The sequence below is a fragment of the Rhincodon typus genome, chromosome 1, assembly GCF_021869965.1.
Source record: "Rhincodon typus isolate 14 chromosome 1, sRhiTyp1.1, whole genome shotgun sequence".
Classification (NCBI taxonomy): domain Eukaryota; kingdom Metazoa; phylum Chordata; class Chondrichthyes; order Orectolobiformes; family Rhincodontidae; genus Rhincodon; species Rhincodon typus.
This window is the reverse complement of record NC_063332.1, coordinates 163,451,325-163,469,965: the sequence shown is the minus strand read 5'-3', so window position 1 is coordinate 163,469,965 and position 18,641 is coordinate 163,451,325. Positions and strand designations below refer to the sequence as shown.

Genomic DNA, 18,641 nt, shown 5'->3' with positions numbered 1-18,641 from the left:
AGTTCGCAGAAGTTCAAAATGAGTGAGTGAGTTACTGACAAATCCATAGGATCTGTCTTCATTGTACTTGCTATTTGATATGTGCTTTGCTGTGTTCAATCAAGGTATATTACCCATGTTTACATTATTTGAATGCTATAAATAAGTTGTACATATTGATTGATTATTGTTTGAACTTGTATGGTAAATGTTGTTTGTTCAAAACTGCAAAGTGTTGTGGCTTTATTCTCTTAGTAAGTTCCCTGGAATTCACCTTTTTTCTACATTAAAGATAAAGGCTATTGATCTGTAGCTAAATCTTACATGAAATTCACAGAGATCATTAGTGAACACAAAGTCAGTTTATAGATATAGCTAGCAATTAGGAAGACAAATAGCATAGAGAGTCATAGAATCCCTACAGTGTGGAAACAGGTGCTTTGGCCCAACAAGTCCACACCAACCCTCAGAGCATCCCACCCAGACCCATCCCCCTAATCTACACATCCCTGAACACTTTGGGCAATTTAGCATGGCCAATCCACCTAAACTGCACATCTTTGGACTGTGGGAGAAAACCGGAATACCTGGAGGAAACCCACGCAGACACGGGGAAGAATGTGCAAACTCCACACAGACAGTCACCCGAGGGTGGAATCAAACCCAGGCCCCTGGCACTGTGAAGCAGCAGTGCTAACCACTGAGCCACCGTGCTGCCCCAAATGTTGGCTTTTATTGCAAGGGGATTGGGAGTGCATGAATAAAAAAGTCTTGCTACAATTGTACAGCACTTTGGTGAGCCAACACTTTTAAATAATATTCACAAATTTGGTCTTCACAATTAAGGACTGATAAACTTGCATTGGAGGTTGTACAGTAAAAGTTACATTAGATTGGTCCTTTAGATGGGAGGCTTCTCCTATGATGTGAAGCTGAGTTACAAGATTCTAAAAGCATTTGACATGAAGAGATTATTTCCACTGGGGAATCTAAAATACAAAAGGTAATTTCTTAGGATAAGGCAATGATCATTTAGGACTGAAATGAGGAAACATTTCTTCACTCAAGCAGTTGAATACATTTAGTTGTCTTGGGACATTGAGAGATTTGGAGTAAGCATGGGAAAGTGGAGTTAAAGATCATGATAATATTGAACGGTAGAGTAAGCTTGAGAGGCCATATCATTTCCTGTTCCTACCTTATCTCTTCTTGTGGCTAAATCTCGTTTGTTGAGTTTAATGTTATATAGTTTTGTACATTTTTATCCTTATAAAGGGTGCTAACTGAGCAGAACAAATTTCTTACTGTGAGATCTTGACATCTAACATATACAGAAAAATAAATTACAATATATTAATGACAGAACTCTAGAACAGAATAAGATTAGGTTAACATTACAAAAATGAGAAGAACAACTCTGATTACAATAAAATAGAAAAAGCAAACACATTTATAGAATCAGTTTGAAATATTTGCACTGTTTAGAAGTGACAGATAGAAACTGTAAGATAGTCAAAGGTTTTGCATGTCATAGACTGAGTAGTAGTTTTGTTACAAAATCTTTATAAGTTGGCTAGGCAGAGGGAACTATCAAGCATGTAACAGCAAAAGCTAAAAGTAGAGCCTAATGGGCTGACTATATCCCAGAGAGAATATCACTGCACAAAGTGATGAAGAAGTTATATTTATACAGACAGCTGAGCCTCACAATTAATTCCCTACAGGACTGACTGCAGCTTATCATCCAAATTCAGGCACAGTACTTGGATGCAAGAAATACCACAGAAATCTATTTTTCTTTTGGTAATGTTAAATGCTTTATCCCTTCAAGACTTATTGAATGTCAGAAATTTCAAGAAAGCATTAAAAATATTCTCTAATTTATTACATCACTTATGTTTTATGGCTACCATGGTGGATCAGTGGTTAGCACTGCAGCGTCACAGTGCCAGGGACCTGGGTTCAATTCCACCCTTGGGCAACTGTCTGTGTGGAGTTTGCACATTCTCCTCATATCTGCATGGGTTTCCTCCCACAGTCAAAAATGCCCAAGTGCATTGGTCATGCTAAATTGCCCATAGTGCAGGCTAGGTGTGTTAGCCATGGGAATGTAAGGTTACAATGATAGGTAGGGGGATGGGTCTGGGTGGGATGCTGTTCAGATAGTAAGTGTGGACCTTTTGAGCTGAATGGCCTGTTTCCACACTGTAGGGGTTCTATGATCAAATCTTTAATTTGAGCAAACGAGATGTACATTTCCAGAACAGCAGTTTATATCAGCCATTTTCAGACAGTGGCATTTCCCACACCACTTCCCAAAAAACTGGTTAGCTCAGTAGACTGGTTTGCAATGCAGAGGGATGCCGACAGCATCTGTTCAAATCCTGCACCTCTGAGGTTACCATGAAGGGCTCCCTACTCAAAATCTTCCCTTGCCTGAGACATGGTGACCTTTAGGTTCAACCACCGCCAGTTGTATCTGTCTGCTGAAGAGAGCAGCCCTGTGGTCTGGTAAGATTACGGTGACTTTACCTTTACCTAAAGAGTTGGTGAGTAATGCAACCCCACCAACTACAGGAGCCATGCAGCCATACTTCAGGGTGTGCTAATTGACTGGAGATTAGACTTTCATCACTCACTCAGACAGAAGCTGCACCTCAGTAAGCTGCTGTCTACACAAATTGGCTGGCAGCTCTGTAGTCTCAGTAGTGCCAGTGGCACCAGTGGCCAAGATTGGGACTGCAAACTGTCTCCAGGTTCAGAGTCCTGGAATCTAGGAACAGGGTAAGGTGAGACAGAGTGATATGGGGTGCGGTCTCACAGTAGAGGAGGCCAGGTGAGGTCTGAGGGAAGAGAGTACCTAAAGGGTTGTGAGACAGCGGTAACTCGATGCAGGGCCCCTGATGTGGAAAGGTGTTCCATGAGTGAAAGTGCTCTGTTTGCTTCTGATTGAGGCCTGAGCAGAGTGACATACCAGGCTTCCCACGTGCTCCTGAACTCCTCCCAACTGCCTCAAAAGTGAGGCTCTCCGGAAAGTGATCAATAACAGGTCCTCAATCGAGCTGAAGGCATTTGTGTCTCCACAAAGACCTCCTAATCTCTTGCCCTATCTCTCCAATCTATGACATCCCAGTGGTGTCTGCAACAATAATTGAATATTTGTTTATGTCTTCATTCCTTCTTTGTTGTTTCCTGTCGTCTCACAATCCTCTTGATTAACACTGATTGTAATCATTCCACATAATTAGAGGCCATGGCTTCATCCTCCCATGCCCTCAGCCCTCACTGTCCCTCTACTTCTTTTTCTGAAAACTCTATCTTTTGTCACGCTTTTAGCTTGTCAGGCCTAGTATCACCTAACTTGACTTTGTGCTATATTTTGCTTGAAAGAGCTCTTGTGAGCCGTTTTAGTGGTAAAAGGAGGGCAATATGTAAATAGAAGCTTGGAGTAATGTCTGGTACATGTTTTCCACCACAACAGGCTTTCTTCATGGGACAGCAATGGATAGCTTTTGAATAGGGGCACAAAGCTTGGAAACAGAGCTAGGTGATTCAGGAAGCATTGAGACACCATATACTCTACAGTTGCCACTGCAGCTTAAAAAAAAGTTCTCATTGTGAGTTTGAGCAGCTGGAAGTATTTCCAGGAAATGTATGAGAGGAGCATGCTGACTATTTGGCACATGGTCTCTGATTGTTTAGAAATGTTGCCACAGAAAATTCACCATTTATTGAAGATAGGCACTTAACTGCAATATTTTGTTTGAATTTTAAACAATGCAGATTGAGTCTGTTTGGTCAAGCCAATTTTCTTTCAAGTCTCCAATAAGTTGTTTCTCAAAAATAAAAGAATGCTCATTCAAGGCAAAATATTGCCGGTGCTGGAAATCTGACAACACAATGCTGGAGAAACTCAGCAGAACTGGCAGCACCTGTGGAAAGAGAGAGAAAGACTTAATGTTTTGTGTCTGGTATGACTTTTTCAGAACTGAAAGAAGTGAGGAAATGTGATTTTTAAAAATACTTTTGACAGAAGCAGTGGGCCTGTGCAAAAGTAGAGATTGTCAATGGTATAGAATAAGAAATAGAGATGTGAAATATGTGAATGGGAGGAAAGGGGTCCTCCACCTAAATATTTTTTTAAAAACTAATTTTTCTAACATCTTTCAGTTCTGAAGAAGTCACCTCAGACTTGAACCGTTAACTGTGTTTCTCTCTCCATAAATTCTACCAGGCCAGCCGAGTTTCTCCAGCATTGTGGTTGTTAAAGACCCTGGACAGATTGTTGACGCCTCACCACTTCTTAAAGGCAACACAAAAATATCAATTACTAGAGAAACTCAGGAGATCTGGCAGTTTTTGTGGAGAGAAAAACAAAGGATTAAAAAGGCCACTGGAATGGAAACGTTAGGGTTGTTTTTCTCTGCAAAGACGCAGTCAAACCTGCTGAATTTTCACAACACTTTTTCTGATTTTTGTTTGTTTCAGATCACCAGCAGCCGCAGTTCTGAGTTATTGCATTAAAGCTACCGTGTCAGCTGCTACAAAGGTGCAGACTGCTCCTGTCCCAGCAGCAAAGTTTTTTTTCAGCCAAATCCCCGGGGAGTAAAACTTCTGACCAATCAGGAGACGCCTCCTGTGCGGCGGCCTGCTGCGTCGTGACGTCAGACGCCGGAACGCGCGGCGCGGTGACGTAAGACGCTCGCAACCCTCTACCTGCTGGCTCCTGTCTCCTGGAGAGAAGGATCCGTTGTTGGTCGTCATGGTCCCTCCGGTACAGGTCTCGCCCGTCATCAAGGTAAAGGGGGGTCCGGGGCTCTGGGAAAACCAGCCACGCTGGCCCCATTAGGGCCCGGGCGGCGAGCTGCTGTCTGGGGAGGTGCTACTGGCTGATGTCAGTGGACCCGGGGCCTAGTGGAGCCCGAGTTAAGGTCAAAGCAGGACCTTGGGCCGTGCGGTGGAAGGAGGGAGGGTTGGAGACTTTGCGTGAGAGTTTGGCGGGGTTGGGCAGGGGGTGGGATCGGCGGGCTGGAGCTGAGACAGGGATCGGCGGTGTAGTGCTTGGTGAGGGGTCGTTGGGGTTTGGGGTTGCCGGATGCGGGTGAGGGGGTCACCGGGTGTGGGTGAGGGGTCGGTGGCTTGATGGAGAGATGGGTGAAGGAAGAATTGGCATGTTCGTGTGGTGGTGAGGGCCCTGGGGCGGCATGAGGGGTATATGTTGGTGAGTGACTGAGTGTCTGAAGTAATGTTGGTTTGTTTTTATATATAATCTCGCGCGCCTTTAGGTATATCGTAGTATATTTCCAGCATTAATATCTTGTAGAAAATTAACTACTATAAATTTTCTGATTTGTACAGAGTGCTTTCAGTGCTGAAGGTCAATGATAGGAAAGGTTGTGATTTGGACATTAAGTTTGCATTTTAAGACCTTGTCCCCTCAAGTCCTGAAATAATGCAAAGTAACATTTTGAATTGTGAATTGTCTTCAATAATGCAGTCTTTAGACCCTTGAGCTGGTTTGCTAAAATAAACATCTAGCACTGTTGCAAACTGTTATTAATAGGTAAATTACAAGCAGTTTATATTTCTCAATTCTAGCTGCATCTCTTGTTGCACCTTGAATTGCAGATCATGACAGTTAGCACTTTTTTTTTTGGAAAAATAAAGTTCCATCTAACCTTTAACTGTTTTTGTGAAGTTTGTGGAATTGTTTATTGTCCATAAAATTTCCCATAGAAAATTAAGGCTAACAGTTATTAGCATAGTATTACTTTTAATGTTATTTCTTCCAAACAAATTGTGTGAGCTATTAAAAATATAGAGTGTCCTTTGCTCAGCTGGTGGATTTTTTTCTTTGCATGTCTTCTACCACAGTGCTAAATTTGCTCTCTCCCTTGTTCCTTTCTCGGTGTTTGATTTGACATTTCATTCACTTGCTGCAATTAACCTTCATTAGGTTGTTATTGGGAAAATGTTAGTGTTATGAAGGATGGAACAGCAGAATATTTCAAAGCAGATTGAGCAGGGTCAGCATGGCTTCATCAAGTTAAAATCATTTATTACAAATTTGCTAGAATTCTTTTGAGGAGAAAGCAAGCAGGATATGTGAAGAGAAAGCTGTGGATTTAATATTTTTGGGTCTTCAGAAGGTTTTTATTAAGATACCATGCATTGGGCTACATAATTAACTAATAGCCAATGATGTTGGGTGTAGTATGTTAACGTTGACAGAGGATTGGCTAAGTAATAGAGTTGGGATGAGGAGAACATTTTCAGGATGGTTACCTGTAACTAGTGTGCCATGGGGATCAGTGCTGAGGCCACAGTTATTTACAATATATGCTCATGACTTGAATGAGGAAGAGAATGTACTGTGGCTAAGTTTGAGGATGATACAAAATTAGATGGGAAGGCAAGTAATGAGGGTGACACATTCTGCAGATTGAGTGGGTGGGCAAAAACTTGGCAGGTGGGCTATAACGTGGGAAATATGATGTTATGCACTTCTGCATGAAGAATACAGAGCTGAATGCTATTTAATTGGAGAATGACTTCAGAAAGCTACTGTGTGAATCTCAAAAAGCCAGCATCCGAGTTCAAGTAATAGGGAAGGCAAATGAAATTACCTTTTTGTTTCAAAGGGAATGGTGTAAAGAAGTAGGCAGATTTTGCTAAAACTATACAAGGGAATGGTCAGACCGCAGCTGGAATACAGTTAAGTTTTGTTTCCTTATGGAAGGAAAGATATACTGGCAATGGAGGCAGAGAAGGTTCACTAGGTATTGAGGGACTGTCTTATGAAGAGGGAATGAGTAAGTTGTTCCTGTATTTGTTGGAATTTAGAATTATTGAAACATACAAGATTCTTAGGTACTTGACAGGGTAGATGCAGGAAGGTTATTTCTTGTGGGATAGTCTAGCACCAAAGGGCATAATCTCAGAATAAGACAGATGAGGAAAAAAGTTCTTGAAGATAGTGGATCAGTGGAATTCTTTACCACAGAGTGTTGTTTTGAGACTGGGTTGCTAAGTGTATTCAAGGCTGAGATAGACAGAATTTTAATCAGTAATGGAATCAAGGGTTATAGGGAAAAGCAGTAAAGTGGAGTTGAGGATTATCAGATCAACCATGATCACGTTGGTGGAGCAAGTTTGATGTGCTGAATAGCCTACTTCAATTCCTGTGTCTTATAGTTTATTTTTCAATCATTAAAATCTCGTTGGTCAAGGTCAAACAGATCAAATGAGTTCAGAGTTATTGTGGACACCGAAGGCAAGTTATATTTGAATAGTCTTTAGTGAGGATCCTCGAATGCCTGCAGTCCATCTCGTAGATGATACACACTGCTGCTACTGAGCTTTGGTGGTGGACTGACTGTTTGTGGATGTGGTACCAAACAGTCAAGCTGCTGTGTCCTAGATGATATCAAGCTCCTCAAGTGTTGGAGCTGCATTTGAGGCAAGCAAAGAGTATTCCATCGCATAGAGGATATAGATAGGCTTTGAAGAGTCAGGAGGGGAGTTACTTGCTACAGGATTCCAAGCCTCTGATCTGTTCTTGTACCCACAAAATTTATATGGCTAGTCCAGTTTTGTATTGCTTGCCCTGCTCACTTAGATCCTCGATGCCCTTTTTTTTCTCACCTCACTGCATCATTTGTAGCTTGTATTTTCAACAATTCTTGTGGGCAACGCATGTTTTGAGCTGAAATCTGACAAATAAGACACACTGAGATGTTCCATTGCAGCAAATCTTTGCCTATTGTGATGAAACACATACTGCTTTATCACTCCAGCCAGGAGTCTTTTTTTTTTTTCAGGACTGAAATGATGCTATTTCAGTAAACCTGTATTCCATTCTGTTACAGATGGCTAGGTATTCAGCATTGCTGGTTGGCATCTTCTATGGGAAGAAGCGATATGGTAAGAGTAAGAGATGATCTTGTCTTGAATGCAATATTGCAATTTTCTAAAGGCCTAGAACAAATTACTGACTTTTTCTAACCTGTCTGAAGAGTTCTCCAGTTAGCAATTAAAAGTTAATGCTAAATTTTGCCATATATCAGCTCTAACTGCACTTCCAACTAGTGACAATACCAGAAAATAATGATAATTGCATTTGAAAGTGTCAACAAATTAGAATTCCTTGGTAGCATACAAGCTGCAAATAATTTTTAATTACTCCAGTTCCTACAGAGACTTACTGATCTTTTTTTAAATTCTATAATGAAGATTATCTAAAGCCTATTGCTGAAGAGGAGAGGAGAATTGAGACTGAAGAGAAAAAGAAACGAGAGGAACTTGAACGCATTGCAAAACAGTTGGCAGAAGGTATTTGAAAAATAAATTATTCTGTGATGACAGGGAAACAATATTTTACGTATTTGGTGGCCAGTTAAGGAAAGTAAGTTAGTATGTAATGACGAATGTATCACATTCGAAAATCACATAGGAAAATAGCAAAAAGAGTACGTCATTCAGTCCTTGAACCTGTTCTACCTTTCCGTTATGTTCTGGATGATTTTACCTCAACTCCATTTACCCAACTTAACTCCATATATCCTGTCTCTCCTTGTCTAACAACGATCTAGTAGTTTCAATCTTCAACATTTTCTGTTGACAGCATCCAGAAGCTTTTTGGAAGCAAATTCCATTTTTCCATGCGCCGCCTTTCTAATTTTAAGTGCCATTTTTCTGGATGATTGCTATCACAGCTTTTACGCATCTAACCAGTCATTTTAAACACTCATATTATATCATCTCAACTTTCCAAACTTAAGATTCTAAAGACAAGTTTCATGCAATCCGTTGCACAAATTAACAGTTTAAGCCTAATTCTGTTGTATCTGCACTACAGCTGTTTTTAAGCTAGTACATCCTGAGATTTGAAGCCTCAAACTCAACCAGATTGGCTCACCAAAGCTTTGTACTAGTGAATTATCACTTCTCCCATTGCTTTTGGCCCTATACATCAATCTGTCTTTGCCACCAATTCCATCTGTTCCTGTCTATTACCGTGGTTTGAACCAGTCTGTTCATGATCTCGACATCCTATTTGATTCTGAGCTGAGCTTTATCCCCATAACCCCTCCATTTTGGAAGTTGGCTTACTTCCACCCTGTGTCAAGCCATCACATGCTGGAACCATTGTGCATGCTGTGTAATTTTCACCTAGTCCAAAACTTTGCTTTCCGTATCCTAGTTTGTACCAAATTCCGCTTAATCAGCACCCTGTCCAACTGACCTAAGCTGGTTCCCAAGTCTGTCTAAATTTGTAATTCTCTTTGGAATGTTCTCGGTCTCAGATCTTTTCGTGACCTCACCCCTTCTGTTTTCTTTTTCACCATTGCCAGCTTCACAGAGAATAGTGCATTCTTTCAACTTTGGCCTTTGGGACCATCTGTACTCCCTTCACCATGCCTTTGGTGACTTTAATTTCAGAAATCTTGGCCGTAAACTGAAAATCTGTCTCCAGCTTCCTCTCTCTCCAAGCTAAACATAATTATTCCTAAGAGCTGTCTTGACTCAACATTGATTTCTATCTGATATTGCTTTTGTGAAGCAGCTTGGGTTGTTATTCTATGTAAGAGTTGAACATTTCTAATCTTGTTTGTACTTGTAAAGTTTGAATCTGGCCCCAGCTAATGAAAGTCTCTTCAGTCTGATTATGCTGTTTTCCACAGCATTACACCGTACATCGGACTGTCATAGAATCGAGTACTGTCATGTCACATTCAAAAATGTGCCTGCTTGCACTGGACTAGAAAGAAGATAGTTTGTGTGGGGCAGGGGTTGGCACAGAATGGGTGGGATTTTGAAGAAAAGAAATTTTGTCCTGTATTTATCCAAGGAGATTTTACTTCTGCTTCTGAGCTTGGGAGGGACCTCTTCCAATGCTACCACCCCCTATACTGAACCTGAATTCATTCAAGTTCCATGTATATATGTACTGCATTGAGAACATACAAACTAATCTCTCATTTCAGCTAATGAAGACACTATTCTGAAATGATGACCACTTTAAAAAGTACAGATGAAGAATCCACGTGCTGCCCTTACAGTTTGCTAGTACGGACTTATCGGATGTATCTATTCAACACACAATTTGGGGTGTTTTTTCAATGTGAGAGAATAAATATTATTTGAACAACATAACAAATTGTCTTTTGTTAATTTCAATTCTTTGGCATCGACTGTGGAGAGGTTGATTTTAGTTCAATGAACTGTCAACAAGTTATCTATTGATGTATACTTTCAAATTTCAGGGCTGAGTCACTGACTGCAGATATGTTTGTCATCATTAAAGGCTTAAAGTTTGTTTTATAACAGTTTAGCTGTGAACTACAGACACTCTTCTGAATACCAACCAGTGTGTTCTGTTAACAAAGCCAAAATAAAATATTTTCAGTAATTTACCTTTGTTGAGTGTTAACTTTGTGTCAAACAAATCTACACATTAAACTCCTGGGAATACATGTGTTTTGTGCTACTGCCCTATCATAAACTATGTATTTTTATATCTCCCTCTTGTAAGACGCTATTTCAAAACCCAGCTCATTAACCAAGCTTTGTCAAATGCCTACTTGGACACAGAGTCCATTTTTATTGTTTGGCTCTCGGATGTGTCTTTGGATATTTCTAAGACAGAATATGAATGCAAGTTGCAGCAATTGCTGTATTCATTTAGAATGCAAAGAATACAAATTGAAATAAATGCTAGTCATATTTTGACATTAATGGCATTGCTCTCAATGTAAATTTGCTGGAGGTTTGACAGAAACCTTGTTTATGCAATGATTTCTGAAGTGTGATATTTGTGAAGCAGAACCTGCTCCAAAGCCATACCTGGCAGTATTCTTCCAAATCTTAATTTTCAGTCTTTTCTCCATGAACGAACACCCTACTTCCCTTCAAATAGTGTTCAACTTGTGTCCTCCTTTGCTCACTGCCAACCAATGGCACAAAGGTGTCTGCCATCCCACATTCTACCCTGCACAATAATCATTGTTCCCTTCATAAAACAAATAAGAACAGAAACAGAAGAAGGCTGATTCCCTTACACCTGCTGTACTACTCCACGAGATTTTAGCTCCACTTTCCTGCCTTCCCTCCATAACCTTTGTCTCAATCTAGCTTGGTCCTGAATGTATTCTCTGCCTCCTTTGCAGATTCTTTGAATGACACGGGGTCCTATATCGGATGCCTGTTGATTGTGAACTTGATCATTTGCCTCTGCCAAATTTTACTTAAGTATGTAGGTTATCTAGTGTATTGTTAGATGTACAGTCAATGTTCAGTCAAAGACCAGATTCTGTTTTAACCTTCAGCCTTCGCGTATGTTTGCATCACTCTCATCTATTTAAGAATCTAAATTATATTTAAGTGTAACAATGTACCAGCAAGTATTTGATATGTTTTAATCCCTTGTGATTGTGTATGGTGAATGTCTTCTTTCTAATCATGTCCAAACTTTTTCTCTGATGGGATGAAAATGTGTAATAGACAGTTCATGCATTTGCCTCTTCGTCCTGAAAGATGCCATCACTATGCAACTACTAATCAATTATTGCTGGATATTTTCTCTACGTAGATATATGGGGAAAAAGTCATAGGCAGCATTGAGTTTGCTGAAGCTGTATGTTATTTGATTGGTTCAGTCTGATTCCTCAAAGTTGAGAGTCCAACAAGACTGATTACAGTGGATCCCAAATCACTAATGCTCTGGGATTAGTTCAAGTACTGTACTGGGATAGGAGATGTGACAGTCAATTTGAGCACAGAGGTTCCATAAGCAACAATGAGGTAATTGACCAAGATGTGTTGGTGATGTTGGTTGGGTGATAAATATTGGCATGAACACCACAAAGAATACTTTGTTGTTCAAATGATGCCATGGATCCTTTATCTTTACCAACCTGGAATAGATAAAGCCTTGACTTAACATTGTATCTGAAAGATGACTCCTCCCTTAGGTCCCAAGTGCAAAACTTCCTGAGTACAGCATTGAAGTGTCAGCTTGGATGAAATGATGTATCTCTGCCGCAGGTTTTAGAATCTGAACACTTCTGACACACAAAAGTGCTGCCCGCTGAGTAAAGACTGACAATTATTCCTTTGTAGATAACAAAACAGCTTGGCATGGTGGATCTGTGGAATATTGGGTTCACAGGCACCTTGAGCTAATCTCAAAAATATGAGCTGTGATATTGAAAGTTAATTGTGTGTCGTAGATAGATTAATTAGTTTTAAGTACATTTAAAGGATGCTTTTTCCATTAATATAGGTCAACAATATATTGAACCAGATTTTACAATCAGCAGTGAAGGCATGCAGCCCAACAGGAGTCTCTCCAAGTTATCTTTCTTAGCATCATGGTACTAATCATGCAAAAACTGCTCCAGTGGATGGGACATGTTGTTCATTTGACTGAGATCAAGTTTCTGAAACAACTGCTCTGCTCAACTCCATTATGGCATGAGATTCCCAAGAACGCAGAAGAAATAATTTTGGGATGTCTTCAAAGCACAACTGAAGAGGTCATACATACCGACCAATTCATGGGTGTCCTGGCCTATGATTCACCAAAATGGAGTAGGTTCATTTGGGGAAGGCACCAAGTACAGTGAGGGAGTTCGTTGAGAATGTGAAAAGACAGAGTCAAGGCATCCACACAAGCCTCCGAGCAAGCCACTTCCCCAAACTTTCAAGCGCTGCCTGCCCAACGTGTCAGAGTCTGCAAGTCACACATTGCATTTACCAGCCTTCTTACATCAGACTGATTTGGAGTGAAAGCTACAAGTTGATTTGTAGCAATTTTCTTTGAGTTGCCTTTTTGGACTCGTACTCCTGTAAGTCTGCATCATTTTAAACTGATATTTGTGTTCTCGCTGCTTCTCTTGTTTCGTTATATTTCCCTTCGCAATTCTAATTCTAGTTCTCTCATTTTCCTTTCTTTGTTTTTTTTCTGCTTTTCCTTTGGAATTCCATCTCCAGTTGTTTTTAAATTTCAAGTTACTTTAATCATATATCACAGTGGCACAGTGGTGAGCACTACTGCCACAGTGCCAGGGACCAGGGTTCAATTCCACCCTCAGGCGACTGTGTGGAGTTTGCACGTTCCCTCCCTGTCTGCATGGGTTTCCTCCCACAGGGGGATGGGTCTGGGTGGGATGCTGCAAGGGTCGGTGTGGACTTGATGGGCCGAAGGGCCTGTTTCCACACTGTAGGGATTCTATTAAAAAAAAAATGTGCTGGTTAGGTGGATTGGCCATGCTAAATTCCCCATAGTGTTCAGGGATGTGTGGATTAGGTGGGTTATGAGGGGGATGGGTCTGGGTGGGATGCTCTGAGGGTTGATGTGGACTCGTTGGGCCAAAGGGCCTGTTTCCACACTGTAGGGATTCTATGATTAATCAACATTACCTCATTTCACAAATCAGGCGTACCTGCTTCCTCTTGTACATCTACTGAACCCAAATATACTGCTAGTACTTCAATTATGTCTGTCTTCCTAGCTTTAGCGGGCAAATTTACTTGCCATTTCTACCAACCTGGCCTTTATGGTTTCACTGAAATCTGTCAGGGATGACTGCCACCTTCAGGGAGTTCTTTGCAATTTCAAGTGTCATTTCTTACTTTCAGTGCAGAACCTGTTTTTTCCTTTACCTTTATTACTTATTAATACCACAATCAAACACTCATCATCTAAGATGAGTCCCCAAACCACAAATGTTAGGATTTAATCAAAGTATTCAAAGTCCCCAATTTATTTGACTAATGGATTCAGAGTGACAGAACACACTGACAAGGCTCCCATTCCTGGCAAGAAACTAGTAGTTGCCACAAATAAATAAGATCTAGCTATGGGTAAATGAAACTTTGAACTACTAACATTTAACTCTACTAGTGGAACTCTAACCCCTTTTTAAAACCCTTAAACACACAGACAAACAACAGAAATATTTACCTGCACTTCACTGAATCTAGTCTACCATATTTGCTGTTCACAATTCATCTCCCCTATGGTGGGAAGACAAAATGCAGACTGGGTGACTGCTTTGCAGAACACCTATATTATGTTGGTAGAAATTAACTCCAAGCTTCCAGCTGCTTGCCACTTCAAAACACCACTGTGTTCCCATGCCAACATTTCTGTCTCAGACCTACTGCAGTACTCCAGTGAGGCTCAACACAATTTGGAGGAACAACACCTCATCTTCTACTTGGGGACCTTAAACTCTTGGGGACTCAATATCAAGTTGAACAATTTTACAGCATGAAAACCTCCATCCATGTCTATTACCCATTCCCATACCCCAGGTCCAGTCATTACATGGATTGCTTCCAGTACAATCAACCTCTTAACCCCCATTATCACCTTAACTTCTCCTCTGGCTTACTGTCAAAAATCCATTTGACTGCCTAACATTTTCTTTCTCTCACTTTCTCTGGGCTCTGTCTCCACCTAACTACTTACTCCTTCTCTCCCCAGCCCTCATCATCAGCATAATTACTACCTTTTCCTCGCTGCTATCAGTTCTCCAGTAATTTCTGATTTTGTTTATTTCAGATCTGAAGTATCTGCAGTTTTTTTAAGGGTTTTATTTAAAAGTATTGGTATTATGAGTGGAGGAAAATGTACTGGGGAGAAATGGTTTTATGCACTCATTGGATCACTGACAAGGCCAGCATTTATTGTTGATTCTTAAGGCTCTGAGCAAGTAGAGCTGAACTGCCTTTGTGAACTCTCACTGTCAATGAGGTGAATTTACTCCAGAGTAGGGAATTCCAGGACTTTTCACCAAGCAAAGATGAAAGAACAGTGATGTAATATTTGAACCTTCAGCTTTATTAATTTTCTACTTAAGACTAAGAAGGCCTGCAATGTGTAACTTTTAACCATATTTTGTATGTTTTATACTATACTATAATTACTGCAATGTCTAAGTTCTAACTTTTGTTCTTTGTTTATAATTTGTTCCTAAGATTCCATACCTAGATACTTGTACCTAAGATGGCACCTTGTGTGGTGACATTGTACACTTTTCACTGTATGCCTGTACTTTTGTACTTGAGCACACATGACAATAAAATCAAAATCAAATATTTTTCCTGGTCAAGGTGATGTGTGACTTCGAGGCAGGCAGTGCTGTTCCTATGTGCCTGTTGCCTTTGTTTCTCTAGCTGGTAAAGGTTGCAGTTTGGGAGGCGCAGTTAATGAAGATTTTGCAAATTGCTGTAGTACACCTTGTTCAACAGATGAAGGAAAAGTACTGTGATCTCAAGATAAACCCCGAGAATTAGGTCAAGCAGAGCTTAAAATCGCTCAGCAATTGTACTTGGATAAATTTAACCACACAGATGGAAATAGCTGGGAAGGTGAAATGCGTAAAACTATTAGATACTGCAGCTTACAGTGTAAAGACTGCCTTTGCTTTATATGCGCAGTACATTAACAGATTAATTAATGAATTGTCAAGTGATATGCTAAAGGATTTTTAAACCATACACCATATATGTTTTATTTGAAAGGATTCAGGAAATTAGAAAAGCTAATGTCCATAAGAAAGTGTGAAGCAGAACTACATCAACTAATTTTGAAATTTTTGTATATATTATATACATGAAATTTTCTTGCATACACAATATTTATATACAATGAACATGTACATATCATGCAGTAAATGAATAAGTAAGGTGAATATGTTTTATAGAAATAATATCCAATAATTACATATATAAAAATGAAATTCAAATTGACCTTGATATGCATTAATAAAATGACAGGTAATTTTAGGAAACTGCTGAGTGTTTCTGCTGCATAAGAAGATTGGTTAATCAATGAATTACTAATCTGCACTAAATAGAACATGCTGGAGTGCATTATTATACAACAGTATTGGTAATCCTTGTTAAGTACTGAATCAAGTGCTGTAATACCTAAAACACAGAGAGCTGTCAGAAATTATTTATGCTTTTTGAAAAAAATGTGGTAAGAACAAGTATTCAGAATCAATGCAGTTCATATATTGTCAATATATATAATGGCTATCTAATATGAATGATAATTATACCATTTAATAATACTGTACAATTCTTTGCACACCCCTGCTGTCTTTATGCTTATCTTGTCCAATCTAATCACCATCAAACCCCTTAGAAGAATGGAGTATTACCTATTCAGCTTCAGTCTTGTTAGCAACACAAACTGACTTTCACTAGAACAACATATTTAATATCCAACCTTCCATGGTTTGACACAAAATTTTGTGCTAACCACATTTACCAGCTATTCATAAACTGGAATTTATGCTGCTTATTCAATTCTTATTCATTAAAAGGAAAATATAGAGCTCCCTGTTCAAACATAGCACCAATCACAGACTGGCACTGGCCACATGAATAGTTGTTAAAAGCTGTCATTTTAAGGTTTTATAGATCGCAAATTCCACTAATTTGTTATCTGTTGCAAATCTGTTGGACTTCAATTTTTGCCTAAATTTTTCACCGTTTTCAATATAATTGTAGCCAAAATACCTCCAGCAATAGCTGCTGTTCCTGATCCTGCACTGCTACCTCTGAAATCTCTCAACCCAGAAATATTTCATGACAACTTCCTCTTTCTCGCTGCCCTGGTGTTCCTTGGCCACAACATCTGAGGATACCAAGTCAGGTTCTGCATGGACACTGACAACAACTAGCTCACTATCACCAACACTATTTGTCCATTGCCTCAGTCTTTTCAGTCTGTTGTCCAACATTCAGTCCAGCGAAACATTAAGAAAGCTGAAGCTATTACCTTTAGAGCTTGCCACAAACTCATTAACGTCATTGCTGATTTCATTCCTCAATCTGCCAGTTGTCTCAGTTTGAATCAGACTGTTTACAACCTACTCATGCTGCTTGATTCTAAGCTTCTGACCACAAATTGTCTGCATTATAATCACCATCTTCTTTCCCTCTGCACATCAAGCATTTCGGTCCCAGACTCATTGTATCTGCTACTGAAGTCCTCATCCATGCTGTAGCCAACTTCAGATTTCACAGTTGCAGCCTACCTGTCCCCAGCAAACCTTCCAAAGTTCTTTTGCACAAACTTGTCTTACACCATTTCTTTGCTGACTGGGCTACATTGACTCCTAGATCTCACAACTCTTCAAATTTAGAAATTCATTCTTGTCATAGATGCCCTTAAAGGTCAAAAAGGTTATCTCTGTGTGGGACCACAGAAGATGGGAGAGATACTAAATGAATATTTTGCATCAATATTTACTGTGGAGAAAGACATGGAAGCTAGGGAACTCAGGGAAATAAATGTTGATGTCTTGAAAACAGACTACATTAGAAGAGAAGGTGCTGGAGGTTTAAAAAAAAAACATAGAGGTGGGTGAATCTCCAGCACCTGATCAAATGCATCCCAAGATGTGTGGGAAGGTAGGGAAGAAATTGCAGGGCCCCCAGCAGAAATAGTTGTATCACCTATAGCCATAGGTGAGGTGCCAGAGGACTGGAGGGTGGCTAATGTTGTGCCGTTATTTTAGGAAAGGCTCTTAGGAGAAGTCTGGGAACTATAGACTGGTGAGTCTGACATCAGTGGTGCGTAGTAGTTTGGTAAACTTGAATGGCATGGACAATTTGGATCAAAGGGTCTGTTTTTTGTACTATATGACTCTACTTCTGCAATCTTCTCCAGCCTACTAAGATACTGAAAATTCTGCATTCCTCCAAGTCCTGCTGTCTTATTTTGTCTCTTCCTAATCATGTTGCTGCAACATTAGTGATCATGGCTTCAGCCTCTAGGCTCTGAACTCTGAATCTATTTCCTAAAGCTCTCTACTTTTTCCTCTCTAGGGATACTTCCCACAGCCCATGCCTTTGTCCAAGCTTTAGGTCACTTAATTCCATAGTTCCTTTTTTGGTTCAATATTATATTTTACTTGAATCTGTTTCTGTGAAGCACTTTTAAAATATTATTCTATGTTTAAGGTGCTACATAAATGCAAATTTCTGCTGTTTAAAATTTCTATTAAATTTCATTTTCAACACCCACTCAATCAGCTTTCGATCCCCATTATCTCATTCACCACTGTTCAGGTACTCTAATTATAACAGTAATATTTTATACAGGCTTTTCCTTTGGCTTTATCTACCATTTTCAAGAAATTGCATAATTAATCCTTTCTAATTTCTCCTCCGAAAATGTATTATTTCTGATGCCTTTATGTTAAACTACATCTGCCCCTGTCAGTCACTTCACTGCTCATCATGTTTATGTCCTTCTGAATTTTTTAAAGTTTTTGTCACTGCTTTCCCAATATTCCACTTTTATGTTATCATCAAATTTTGAAAATTTTCCAAGCGCAAAACAGTATTACTATAAATCTATTAATTCCTTCAAAGGTCCTACTGATGCTTAACTACAGTATAGGAAATAAAATCAGGAACTTTTGGCTGTTTTTGCTTTCCATTTATAATCTGTAGAGGAATGTTATGACTCGTGCTTAAAAGTTCATTACGGATTCCTTATGGTACTCTTAACAGGTAGCCCATTTTGTTTCAACATTAAAAACAAATTGATCACCATAGATTTATAATAGATATTGATGTGACAACTGATTAAATACACAACAGATTCAATGAATAAAAGAATAAATATAATTACA

General features: G+C 39.6%; 2 protein-coding genes across 2 annotated transcripts in view; one reads left to right on the top strand and one right to left on the bottom strand.

Annotated features, from left to right (window-relative positions):
* Positions 1-18,641, bottom strand: part of LOC109918329 — an 859,583-nt gene that overhangs the window by 642,629 nt on the left and 198,313 nt on the right. The gene's annotated exons all lie outside the window — the stretch shown is intronic.
* Positions 4,622-10,394, top strand: atp5meb (ATP synthase membrane subunit eb). Its single transcript, XM_020532334.2, has 4 exons — positions 4,622-4,777; positions 7,848-7,902; positions 8,212-8,310; positions 9,966-10,394. The coding sequence occupies exons 1-4, from the start codon at positions 4,742-4,744 to the stop codon at positions 9,989-9,991; spliced, it is 216 nt and encodes a 71-aa protein (XP_020387923.1). The 5' UTR covers positions 4,622-4,741; the 3' UTR covers positions 9,992-10,394.

Bases quoted from the DNA above. Each gene is read 5' to 3' on its own strand.
- atp5meb (XM_020532334.2), top strand. From the start codon at position 4,742: ATGGTCCCTCCGGTACAGGTCTCGCCCGTCATCAAG. The intron at 4,778-7,847 runs GTAAAGGGGGGT...ATTCTGTTACAG, and splicing joins AGGTCTCGCCCGTCATCAAG to ATGGCTAGGTATTCAGCATT. The intron at 8,311-9,965 runs GTATTTGAAAAA...CTCTCATTTCAG, and splicing joins TGCAAAACAGTTGGCAGAAG to CTAATGAAGACACTATTCTG.